General features: G+C 50.9%; 1 protein-coding gene across 1 annotated transcript; it reads right to left on the bottom strand.

The window, feature by feature from the left end:
- Positions 1–12,108: 12,108 nt before the first annotated feature.
- RPRML (reprimo like) lies at positions 12,109–13,019 on the bottom strand. The gene has a single exon (XM_058561260.1). The coding sequence runs from the start codon at positions 12,799–12,801 to the stop codon at positions 12,448–12,450; it is 354 nt and encodes a 117-aa protein (XP_058417243.1). The 5' UTR covers positions 12,802–13,019; the 3' UTR covers positions 12,109–12,447.
- Positions 13,020–13,395: the final 376 nt, after the last annotated feature.

Here is a 13,395-nt window from a genome sequence, read left to right as displayed (position 1 = left end):
GGAGGGAGGGTTGGATTACAAAGTGGCAGCGTGAGGAAGCTTGTTTGGTAGATTGTTCTGTATCTCGATTGTGTTGATGATTACACAGCTCTAAGCATTTGTCAAAACTCGTAGTACTGTACACCAAAAAAAGTGAATTGTACTGTATGTAAATTTAAAAATAAAAATAAATAAACATTTATAATGACTACTTTAGGGAGAATTTTAAAAAACAAGGTAGAAATAAAATACTAGACAAGATAACTTGGTAGATGAGAGAGGTAATCAGAGTTTAAACATTCAAAGTCTGTTTTGTCCCGGATGAAGACAGAGATATTGATTAATTTCAGACTGTTTCATCAACGATGCTGTTAAAAATTGAAGGCAACCACTAGAAGCACAGAAATAAAATGCATACCTTCCAAACCAGTAGCAGGCATCAAAGAAGCAGAAAAAAGAAACAAATAAAAAGAATGGTAAAAACAAAAGGCTAACTAATGGTATAAGTAAATCCAAATGTTTTAGTTATCACAATAAATGAAAACAGATAAAACATACCAGTAAAAAATTATATTTTTTAATCCAGCTTTATTTTATGTACCTAAAATATATTGACAGAGAAAACTTCCAAGGAAAGAGTTGAAGAAAAGCTACACAAAGAAAATATTAACCAAAATACAGTTGGTATAGAAATATTAATATCCAACAAAATGTACAGCCTTTATTTAAAACCTACTGTATACAGAGCCCTGTCCTAGGCCTATGGGGTGATAGGGGAAAAATAGAAACATGACACCTAGCCTAGGGGACTATAGTTGGGGTGGTGACCACATGACTCTAAATTACTCTATTTAGTCAAAAAATCTTGTTCAGTAACTCTGTGCAAACCTAACAAGAGATACATCTGAAAAATGAGATAAGGGAGTGAAGCATACTTGAAATTCCAATAATAAAAATCATGTATTGATCAATGTAGTGGTTGGTTTCCAAAAACCCCCTCCAATGAACCATGCCTCCCGGTATTCATGCCCTTATGTAGTCTGTCCTCCCACAATGAATCTGGACTGGCCATGTGACTCACTTTAATAAATAGGATGTGGCAGAAAAGAAAATATGCCAATTCTGAGCTTAAGCCTTATGAAGGCCTGGAAACTTCTGCCTTTGCACTTTGAGGAAGAAAGCTGCCACCTAATAAGTACAGCCATCCTGCTGTAGGGACCGTGTGGAGAAGCGGTGTGGAGGAGGAGATGCCATGAGACTACTAGGACAGGAGCGAGGTGCAGCCATCCCAGCTCAGCCCTGCCTTCCAGCTGTCCCCGCCACGGCGCCAGAGTTGGTCATTCCAGCCAGTCGACCCCTAGATGGCTGCTGATGGCACATGCAACAGCAGAACTGCTCCACTGACCCAGAGTTGCCCAGTCAACCCACAGAACCATGAGAGAGAACAAATTGGTTACCATTTTAAACCATAAAGTTTTGGGGGTTGTTTGTTATGCAACTATAGATAACCGAATAATCACTGTCAACGTGTGCCAGACACTGTGCCTGCTCATCATTTTCAGAAATGATGTTATTTAATCCTTTCAACAATACTTAGAGGCATGTGTCATTAACCCTCATTTTACAAATGAGGAAACTAAGGCTTGGAAAGAATGTCTTGCAGCTAATAAGGAGCAGAAGCGGAGTTTGATTCAAGGGCCCTCCTTGATATGGACTCCGCGCTCCAGATCATCGCATTGTGTGGCCAGGTGGGGGAAGCCAAGGGTGAAAAGCACAAGGTGTTTCAGAGCAAATCCCCACACCCGTGTCCCTCCTCGGGGAGCTCCCTTTCAGCTTTCCCGTCTTGGTCTTTTTCACCCTGTGCTACCAGGAGTGCAGTGGATTCTGGAAAGATGATCAGATAAGTAGGTGGATGATGTAAGTTGGAGATTTTGTTATAGTTTTGACACATTTCATAACAAGCACTAATCATCCTCGGTGTTTGGTTGTCGTTTGAGAAAATGTAAATGCCACCTCTGCTCACTGCCTGTCTCTTCTTCCAGACAAAAGAACACATGTTCCTAACAAGGGAGCATGCTTTGTCTCTCACCTTCAGTCACCAGCAGAGAAGCCTGAGCTTTGGGACAGGTGGGGAATGGCTGGGTCTTTACGGGCTGTCCTCTCCCCGACAGCCCAGGCAAGTTTCCAGGACTTTTCGGGCCCATCGGGTTTTAGGGATCATCTTAGTCCCCACCTCAGTTTCACAGATGAAAACAAAGGTCCACAGAGGAGGTGTGGCTTCACCAAAAACCCCCTGAGAGCAAATGTCAGAGGCAGGCGAGGACCACACCTCCAAATTCCTCCAGTGCTCTCTGAACTCCAACGCCCTCTGGAGTCTTCTCTCTAGCTGCAAAGAGGTCTCTAGACTCCTGATGGAGGCGACCTGAGTCCAGCAGTCTCTAGGAGTGCTGAGAACAGCCAGGATCTATCAGGATCAGGATGTGGCCCAGGAGCTCAATAACCGGATGTTCAGCACCACAGACAGCTCAGCTGGCTTGTTACTTGGGAGGCTGGTTGCTTGCTCCACAAGGCAAAGAATGTCATGGGAGAGAGAAAAGAGTATTGGAATGATCTTAGAGACCATCTTGTCCAGCCTCCTCACTTTGCACGGGAAGAAACCCGGGAACAGAGAGAAGTGACTTGTCCAAGGTTGCACAGCAGGTCAGGACACAACCAGAGAGGACAGCCGGTAGCCATTTCCTCACACCTCTTCAGAGCCCTCAGATACCTGGTCTCTATGACTTAGTGCCACAGCCAGGTCTCCAAAATTTAGATCTCCTGCCTTTGGGGATGGCAAGAAAAGAAAAGAAAAAAGGAGAAATAGAAAGAAACTGAAAGAGCACCCGGCCCTGATGGGAAGGTCTGTGATCTGGCCTCTAACTGCAAGTCCTTGACAGAGGCTTCCTACTTCCCCAAGGTGATGTGGCCTTTTAGAATCAATTTAGTTACCTTGGCAACCTCATTCTGGGTTTCATCTCCATGGCAATTTATTGGAGTTTTTCACTCTTATGGTAAGTACACATGTGACTGCCCATATGTACATTGCAGGAAATTAATATAAAATCACATTTCTAGAAGTAGATTATCTCATTATCCAGGTCCACAGTCAGGAGCATAACAAGGCGGTTCCAAGGTGGACAGGGCCGGTGGCGTCAAGGACCCAGGGCAGTCTTTGGGGCAGCTCTGTCCTCTTACTGCCATGCAAACCTATCCTGATCTTTACAGCTCAGTGTATCTAGGATCACCACGGGCATAAATAATTTCTCCTTTGCTGTATCCTCCCCGGTGCCCTGCCCATGGTGAAGCCTCAGAGTTACCACTGCTGGCAAGAAGTGCTGGGGCAAGGAGAGAGGAGGCTAGTTCTTCTGACTACAACCTCCGCCAGGAGTGCCTCTTCCCGCTTCCCTTGTCCATGCATCCCAGTCAGGGCCACCCCTGGAGCTGCTCTCATCTTTTGTGATCTGTGGACTGTAGGCACCCCCTTCAACATGACCTCACCTGCCATCTGTTTTCCAGGAAATCTTCATGGTTTCTATGAAGGGGTCCACTGTGGGCACCCCTTCTGTTTTCCCGCAATGCTATGGATTTTCTCCAATATGTGTCCTGATGTTTCTAATGATGTATTTAGTCTGCCATCTCAACCTAACCCTCTCTTTCTTTATCCACTTTTAGTGTTTATAATAACAGCTTTACTTGTCAACTTATAGTCTAAGGATAGTGGTGGGTCATTTCTTTCATCATCATCATCATCTTCCTCATCAGTAGTATACTATTTCATGATTGAGGAGTCACCATCACATTCTGCAACAAAGAAAAGCGAGAAGTGCTCACACAAATATTCCTCCAGCATCCCAAACAATAAAACAGAAAAATCAAGGCAGGTTTCATTTCAAAATTTCAGTTAAAAGTATGAAACATTCCAGCTATTCACCTTCCGAATATCTTTTGAATTCAGATAGACTTGAATTTGGACTCTGGTTCCATGAATTATTAGCTGTGGTTTTAGATGAGTGACCTAAGCAAGTTGAGCCTTGTTTTCTTAAGCAGAGATGACAATATCTGCCTTGCAGGAACTCTTAGATATGGCTTATGAGAAAAATCAAAAAGGAATATGTGATAAAATATGAAAAGTGCTTCACACTATTCCTGGCATGTGGAAGATCTCTAAATGGCAAGTACGCTTATTAGCACCTAAAAGGGGAATCATTCCCATGGAATTTTATTTGCATCTGACTGAGGAGAATGCTCACCCTCCTTGTGTTTTGTTTATTTGATCACAGGTCTTTGATCTCTATGATATATGACACCCCTTGAAAGCAGGGGCCGTGTTTTCAATTCAACAAAGGTTCATGGTGTTCCTAAACTGAATAAAGCATCATGCTGAGTGCTGTAGAAAATACACACACAGAGAAGACAGTTCTGGTCCTCAAGGGTAGTGTAGTGAGGGAGACAGACAGGGACACTAGTAACTATAAAACAATATAGCACGGGGCACATGCCGTGCACCGAGGCAGTGTAGCCTTGTGGTAAGGAGTGTGAGCTCAGAAACCAGTCTGCCTGGGTTTGGATCCCAACTCCACTTAATGGCTTTACAACCTAAAACAAATCTCTTAACCTTGCTGGGCCTCAGTTTCTTTGATTATAAAATAAGGTTGTTGATAGAAGCCACCTCTTAGGAGATTTAGTACATGAACTGAGCCTAACACATAGAGGGCTCATAAACATTAGCTGTTGTTATGTAGATATACAAAGATTGTGTGGTGGGATGTGTGATTGAAGTGATTATAATTCTGTTGCATGGTTGTACTTGAGCTTGACCTTGGAGGAAGAATAGTTTTCAAAGGGCAGAGAAGGAGAAGAGAAGCATTTGGGGGAAGCAGAGCAGCGGGAGCAAAGGCATGGAGTGTGAGCTCTGCAGCAATTTCAGGGACTAGCTTGGAGGCTGGGTCTCAGGAGCATAGAGAGAAACACCGGGGAATGGGCTGGCACAGAGGTTTAGGATTGCCTTAGAAGGTCTTGAACACTGGCTCAAGCATTGGAGAGTGTTCTGCAGGCAATACCCCCATTACAGGTTACTCAGGAGGAGAGTGACATGATGTCACCTGTGTTTTGGGCGAATCACCTTGGTGGCAGTGAAGGAGGGATCGGGGAAGAGGGAAGTGGGTTGGCCCAGAGACCATTAGGGGGCTCTAGCACAGCTCAGGCAATATTTCAAGGGCTTAAACCAGAGAGGTAGACAGGAGGGGAGAGTCAGGCGTGGTTTCCCGCTGGGTGGCTGGGAAGATGGGGATAGCGACGCCCTTATACAACCAGGGCCACAGGAAGAGGCCCGTCTTGGGGGTGGGGGGCCTTCTTCAGCTTGGGGCATATGGCATGGCCCAATGCACACTCTTATATGTCCTCAGGTTCTGTTCCCCTCTAGTCTTCACAAAGCCCCACAGAGCACCCTGCATAAATCAGGTGCTTAGCGAACACCTATGAGGAAGTAACCAGGGGAAGGAGACCTCCAAAGACTGGCCCCCATCTTCCTCCACTCCAGATCCAGCCTCTTCCTCTCCTACCTCGGACAGAACAGGACTATGGGATGATGCGTGCTGCCACTGTGTGCGTGCCTAAACATCCGCTCCTGTTTCTGAATCTTAAGGCAAAAATGACCCAACCCCATCTCTCAGCACGGCCTCTCTCCCCTTGCCCATCCCAACAGACATGTGACTTGTTCCCACACGCCCATCTTAGAGCCCTGCCTGGAGGGTCCCCCCGGTGGGCACTGCTGGGGCATCAACCACCATCATCGTAACACTTGCAACTGGTTATCCAATACCTGCTGTGGGCAGAGCACTGTGTCAAGCTCGTCCGTCATTATCTCATGGATCCTCTCAACAAACACACAAGGTGGGCTTTATGATTCCCATCACAGATGAGCAGTGTGACTCAGAGCACTTAATAACTTGCTCTTGCACACACAGCTGGTTCTGTCAAGTCTGAACTCGGTCCATTCCCTTCGCATGCCTCCCATTCCAGCACCCCCACATGGATGGTCACAAGAGTCTTCAGGACGCAGGCGGCAAGCGGGGACTACCTAAGACTGAAATACCAGGGCATCTCTCTTGTGATCAGCACCATCTGGCAGTCACTGAATGAAGAAGGACCTTCTAATTCTCAAGCCTGTTTCCACCCGCAGAGAGTCTGATGTAATTGGTCTGGGGTGCAACCTAGGCAGCAAGACCTTTAAAGCTCATCCAGGTAATTCTCATGAGCCACCAAGGTTGAAAATCATTGCACTAAGGGGGGTACTTGACCAGAAAGTGTCATTGCTGACACCTGGCCCTCACTGCGGCTACCCTGGACCTGCTCCGGGGTCTCAGCGCTGGGCTCCTCCCACAGCAGGGAGCCGTGTCCTGGAGGAGGCCCCCACGGCACAGGCCTCCCTCTGGCCCTCCACCTCTCTGGGTCCCTTGTCTTGCCCCAGATCTTTCTCTCCTCCTCTTGCTCCCCGTGTTCCCAGAGCTTTTTTATGGCCTAAAGCTCCCCATCGCCATGAGAGGCCATTCTGGCTGCCCTTCTGGAAAGGACTAAATTAGACCCCAAGTTGATCCCACTTCTCTCCTCGATTCTAACCAGAGCACAGATTCTCATTTTTCCCTCCGTGGGGCCCACTCGGAGCAGAGCAGGGAGGCTGGCTGGTTTCAGCAGAAGAGATGATGGTGCACCTCTTCCCTTCCCTCTCCCTTCCCACACTGAGGGTGAAGCTTTAGCATGTAGAGAGAGGCGCAGAGCCCAGGGCCTGGTGGGGTGGGCAGAGGGCACAGCCCACGTGAGGGAGGAGGGGAAGCACCCCAGGGCAGGTAACTGCTTTTTCTTCAAAGCCAGACCATAATCACCCTCAGTGTTGCTACTTCTCCTCTTTATTCTTCGGCAGAGACACCGAGATCTGAAAAATTGATGGCTAGGGTTGGTGGGAGCTGTGTGTTGGCGGAACCTGGGGCTGGGACGGAAGGGGAGTCGCCTGCTCAGCCCGCGACTTTGTTTCTCCTCCATCCTCTTCTTCCTTCTCTCTCCTCTCCGTTCATTCTCCTCCTTTTTCTCCTCCCTTTTCTCTCCTTCTCCTCTATCTTCTTTCTTGCTTTCTGGTCCAGCTATAATGGGGAGATGTCCCTGCAAAAGGCCCTGCTCTTGGGCAAGGTGGAAGGAGGACCCGGAACAGGAAAGGACCCCAACAAGAAGGTGAGAGTTGCACGTAGGGTCCCTGGAGCCCCTGCTGAACTTTACCTTTGGAGCACAAGATGGAGTCCACATCTGCCAGCCTGGCCCAGCTCAGCAGAGAACCAGCAGTCTGTGCAGCGTGACCACCAGTGACAGGTTGGCCTCTGCCCATCTGGCTGTGTCATCATCAACATCCAGGTCCCATGTCCTGGGCTTTCTGCCCAGGCATTCCCCTGCAAAGCAGGCCCCAGGAGAAACCCAGGTTTACAGCTGACCTGCAGGCTCCCACCAGAACCCTGTACCCACTGGCTGCTGCTGGCTACCCGGAAAGAACAGTGGAGGCTCGGAGGCTGGCACCACTGAGTCCCCCATGTGGATGGTTGTTTCTGTAGTCATGTTATCAGCATCTTGAGGGCAGAGTTGCCTTCATCTTAGCAACCTCCTCAGCAGCCAGCACAGGAGAGTCATATACGGCACGCCTAATAAATACTGGCACTGGCTGGCACATTCATAAGACCTGGGTTTGCTTGTCACCTCTGCCACCCTTTAGCTGCAGGTGTGACCTTGAGCCCATTACCTAACCTCTTTGGGCCTCAGATGCATCATCGGTAATAAGATAAAGTGGGGATAATGATAGTATCTGCCTTAAAGGGTTGTTATGAGGATGAATTTAGATAATGCCCTTAAAGTGAGTAGCACAGTGACTATGCAAAAAAAAAAAAAAAAGCACTTTATTATTACCATTGTTGTAATCCAGTTTGTGGAATGTAGCACCTTTGTCAGTGCAAAGGAGGAATCAAGGCCCCTGGTGTCCAAGGGTGTGTCTGTGTCAGGAAGTGTCCGCTGGCCTGCCTGGGTCAGCCTGGGTCAGCCTGGGTGTGGATAGCTCTGTGTATTAGCTTCCAGAGCTACCAATCTCTGCTGATGTAGTCTTTGGCTCCTCCAAGATGGTAGAAATGGGGGGACTTCCATCTCTCTCACACACACACACACACACACACACACACAACCAGAAGACAATCTTATAAAAGCTGGTTTTCTAACTGTTGTTTTTTTCTTTGCTGGAAATTCTAGAATGTTCCCTACGGATTAAACTCTCTCTATCCATGAACGGGAGTGTACCTATCACAGATTCCTGAGTTTAGGGGCCTCTGGCTGCAAGGGTAAGCATGTGCTGCCTTAGGACACTCCCCCAGCTGCCATCTCAGATGCCTGGACACTTGCCCGGCCTGGTCTGAGCTGGGGTTCAGGGTTCAGGACATCCCACATCCCTGGGTGATCTTGATTGACAAGAAAGGGTCATGAGCGGCACTCAAGGGATGCCGCTCAGAAATCTCTTTGAAGTCCTTTGTATAAAATGCGTGTGTACCTACATGCGTGTGCACACATACCTTTTCCCAAAATAGAAATGCTGGCTGTGAGCCACTTGTGTCTGTGCCCACCACTTCTCACACTTCCTTCTTTCCCTCTGAAACCTCCCCTGACGCCCAGGGCTGCTCTTGGTCTGCTGCTGAGTTAGGGCCTCTGTGTGAACTGGGATCAGACAAACAAGAAGGAAAGTAGGGGATGGTGTGATGTAAGCCCTCCCTACTGTCCCTGATTCCAGGGGAGGTCTTGCTAGTGAGGGCACATCTGACCCCAGAAATTCCATCCCTGACTCAGAGGAAGGGAAGTGGAGGGTTTGACCTGGTTCCTGAGACCCAAGGAACCAGCTACCCCACCCAGGGCTAGCGGCCCTGAGGAGCAATGCAAGTATCCGGGGCTTAAGGGGCTGCAAGCCAGGCTAGACTCTAGCTCTGCCATCTCCTCGCTTACCCCGGTGCCTGGCACAGTTCCTGGCTCACAGCAGATCCTCAGTAGACACGGGCCGAATGAATGGGCTTGGGCGAGCCTGTTAAACGAAACCTCCTATAAACAGGCAAGTAGGAGAATGTCTGCTCTGACTCACCAAGCTGTTAGGGAGAGCAAACCAGATCAAGTAGAGTGAAGACGAGTCATACAGGCCGGGCTGAATCCCAGCTCTGCCCCTTCCTGGCTGTGTGACCACAGGCAACCTCTTTGAGCCTCAGTTTCCTCATCTGCAATGTGGGAGTACTCAGGAAACCTTCCCCGTGAAGGGGGGACCTCAGGGCTTGGCACGTTAGACACTCAATACATTTTTTTCATCCTGCTTATGAAAGTGCTTTGAAAACTACAAAATGCTTCGCAAATATGAATTACTATTTTTCTGTCCAGGGAACCCATTTCAGAGAACCAAATATATTTTGCTGGGAAAGAATTCATACAATTAACAAAAATAACAATAATCATCTTTATTCAGTGTCTATTGCATGTCAGGCATTGTGTTGACTGCTTTACACACATCATCTCATGGGAGCTATGGGTTCCGTTGCTTCCCTTTTATAGATGAGGAAACTGAGGCACAAAGAGGTTGAGTGACTTCCCCAGAGTCACAGATCTAGAAAGCAGGGCAGCTAGGACTTCAAAGACCAGGGTCCCAGGTCTTCTCTTCCGAACCCAGGACCTTCAGAGATTTGGCCCCTGCATTCAGGGCAGACCTTGTAGGAAGCGCTCTGTCCACTGCTGGCCACGCAGTCGGGGGTGAGGGGCGCTTTTGAGAACCAGCCCCCTTCTCCATCCTCCACCCAAGGCCCCAGGCTCAGGATTCTGATCCAGTCTCGCCTTTCCCCTGGAGCACTATGTCTCATCGGCCCTTATGTAACTCAGTGTTCCCACCCCACCCCCACGGTTTATGTAAGGCAGCTCGGTAAACACACTGCAGGACATCAGGGCTTCAGGGAGAACTAAGATGGGCTATAACTGCGATCGCACCCTCCACGCCTTCCCAGGACCCCACTCACACTTGCTGTTTTCCTCCTTGCGGCTTGAGCCTACCTTGCGTGTGCCTGCATGTGTGAGTGTACACTCGTGCACAGTGCCCATGAGTGTGCCCATGTGTGCATACTTGTACACGTGGGTGCACTAGTCATGGGAGAAGGGCACAAACATGCATGTTAGTAAACAGACATCTTCATTGTCCTTTTTCTTTTTTACAGTGAGAAAATCCTGCAAAACTTCCCCACTGAGGCTTTCCTTTTTCAGCAAATTCAGGAAACTTAACTCTTGAATCCCCTCCTCTTGCCCCATCACAATTAGTAGCTGATCCATTCTATTAGAGGAAAGTTCTCATAGTGTTCACTCTAACTTGGTCAGCCAGAAAACAGTGTCTAAGCCTGTGTTCCTCCTGAAACTCCGGTTTTCCAGTCATTTGGGGTTTTACATAAACACCTGCAGCTGTCTGAGCTGCATTCTCCAGGCCACTGGGTCAGCCCAGGCTCCAGGCACCTGTGCTACACGAAGCCAGATATCCAGGTTTCCCACATCCTTAAAGACTGCTCTCCCCAGATCAGGCTGGGCTACCTGCAAGTCACAGCAAACCATCAACGGGACATTGTCCACAGACACTTTACAAGTCGTCTGTGGCCTCTGGCCTTCCCTGACCTGGCCTGATTAACTGGATGAACTCTCCCAGGTCTGAGATGGGGGTGGGGGTGGGGTGAGAGGTAACACATCCTGATGATGATGATTCTGACCACACAGGAGGGCTCAGGAGCTAAGAAGATTCTGGATCCTTCATAGTCAGTGACCATCTATGCTTTTGTGGAGCTACTGCCCCCACTCCTGTATGGAACTAGTGCTGAAGACATGAGATATTGTTCCCCCCACTTCTCTGCCCAAAGCCAAGTGAGGCATCAGCCATCTTTCTTCTCATTCACCTTCACTTTCACCCAAGGCAAAAGAGAGAAGAGGGGGAGAAAGCCATCAGAGCCCTCCCCCTCAAATCTTCCAAGCACCAGGTTCCTGAATGGGGTTGGCACTAGGGTAAGGGGGAGGGACATCTGCTACAAAGCCCAGCTATCTCTCTTCCTGTCCCCCCACCTCCCAGTTTCATCTTTCCCGGAGACCAGACACTTGCAGACAGCAGAGCCACCCACTCCCCCTTGGCCACTGAATGCCGAGGCTCTTACTGCTTACACCGCTTTAAAGAAATTCTGCACCTAGAGAGGTGCCGGGGTTCCGGGCAGCAGGGGGGCAGCCCGTAACGGGAGCTTCCAAATTCCCTGAACACAGCTGCATTTGGAAGCCATTTCCTCCAAATTAAACATCCTGGGTCCTTCACACCACAAAGCCCTCTCCCAAGCTTCCATCCCCCGACTCTGGGATGCAGCAAGGCGGCACCTTCGGAATCCACTCGCCTACTCTCAACAAGGGGGGAGCGTGGTCAAAACAAGCCTTTAGATGGGGCTTTTGGCCCTATAATTAAATTTCTAACTAGATCTAGTCGTCCTCCTTCCTCTAATTAAATTTTATTTGTTCACTGTCCTGATGTATTAATTTTGCTGTTTTCCCCCTGTGGGACTCAAGTCACTGATTTTTTTTTTTTCCATCTCATGAAATAGATTCAAATTTCCCAATGATTTAATCAATCTCACCAGCTGTCCGGCCGCCCTGCAGGACCTGCCTCCGTGGCTGTCCGCGTAGAAAATGATTCCTTTTCCCCTCCCAGGCTACGGCCTCAGGAGCCCGCGACCTGCCCCGAGGGCTCCCCAGTCCTGCGAACAGGCGTCTGGTGACCGGCTTCAAGCGCTTGCGGCTAGAGTACACACTGCCCGCTCGCCCCCGCCAACACACATCCCAACACACACACCCACAGTGGTGCGGGTGGGAAGCTGCCAGAAGCCCGACGGCTGCAGTTTTATTACAAGATTTCTTTTCAAACGCAAAATCAGGCCAGCAAGCTCAGCGACTCGGATTCCTCAACAACTCCCCCCCCCCCACACACACCCCGCTTGTAACTCGCCCCCACATCACCCCACCTACTTACACACAAAACTCCTACGCCAGTGACCTCAGCCCCAAGTTGCATCCCACAGCCTCTCCCACCCTGCCTCGAACTTCCTTTTTGAAAAACAGTTAAGAACCCCATCCTCTACCCTCCCACCCCCAACGCTGAAGCGCACACAGGACCGAGCCGGGTGTGGAAGTCCCTTCCCGCGCCGCCGCCTGAGTCCCGCAGTGTCCCGGCCCGGGCGCCCCAAGGCACGTCGCTGCCCCTCGCGCTGCGCGCCTGGAGGCGGCGGCAGAGCCCGGGGAGGGGGACGAGGGTCCTGTTCTCCCTTCTCCGTCTCCTTCCAGCCACGCTGGCGAGGGCGGGCCGAGGCGCGCTCAGTACAGCCCCAGGATGGCGGCGCCCACGTCCTTGGAGGGCCGGCGCTCCTGCATCAGAAAGTTGATCATGCTCTCGGACTTGATGAGCAGGTTGCAGCCCAGGAAGAAAACGCCGAAGACCACGGTGAGCGACAGCACGCAGAGCACAGCGATCTGCGCCACGCGCGACACCCACAGGCTGCGCTCGTCGGGCGCCAGCCCCGCTGGGACCCCGTCGCTGGAGGTCAGGGGCGCGCCCCCCGGGCAGCAGCCCAGCCACGTGCCCAGCCCGTGGCTGCGGTTCCCCAGGGCGGCCCCGCCGCCGTCGCCCGCCGCCTCCAGGCCGCTGTGGTTCAGGAAGGTCGCGTTCATCGCCGCTCGGCGCCCGGGGCCTGGGCGCGCGGTCCGGGGCGCACGAGGAGGCTCGCCGGTTCCCGCACTCTCGGAGGCGCTCGGGTCTACTTGTGCGCGGGAGAGGAGGAAGGCGGGAGGCTGCCCGCGCGCTAGCACCCCCTCGGGCCGCCTGTCCCTGGGCTCTGGGCGGGAAGCGGCGGCCCGGAGGAGCGAGCAACAGGCTGCGCGCGAGCTGGAGCCGGAGAGCGGTGCGCGCGTCGCGGTCTAGGGCTGCGCTCCTCGCCCGCCACGCCGGCCCTCCCCTAGCAACAGCCCCGCCTCCTCTCCTGCCTCCTCCTCTCCCCCACCCAGGCCCCGCCCCGTCTCTGGAGAGCCGGAATCCCGCCGCGAGCGCAGCTCCCGGGAGTCCCAGGGCTGGAAAAGATCGGGAGATCCGGGAAGCATCGCCCTGGGGCTGGCGAAGCTCGACACCCTCCGGGCGGCCGCGCACTGTTCCAGGCTGGAAAATCTCTCCAAGGCGTCCATTCTGGCATTAGGTGCTCTTAGCAGTTAAATTCTTCCTGAAGTCTGCTCTAAATCTCTTCTCTGCTCTTTATTTAAGTCCTGGCAAGC

This window comes from Diceros bicornis, chromosome 18 (assembly GCF_020826845.1).
Source record: "Diceros bicornis minor isolate mBicDic1 chromosome 18, mDicBic1.mat.cur, whole genome shotgun sequence".
Taxonomy (NCBI): Eukaryota; Metazoa; Chordata; class Mammalia; order Perissodactyla; family Rhinocerotidae; genus Diceros; species Diceros bicornis.
Note: the sequence above shows the minus strand (reverse complement) of the source record. Positions and strands in the feature narration are given on the sequence as shown.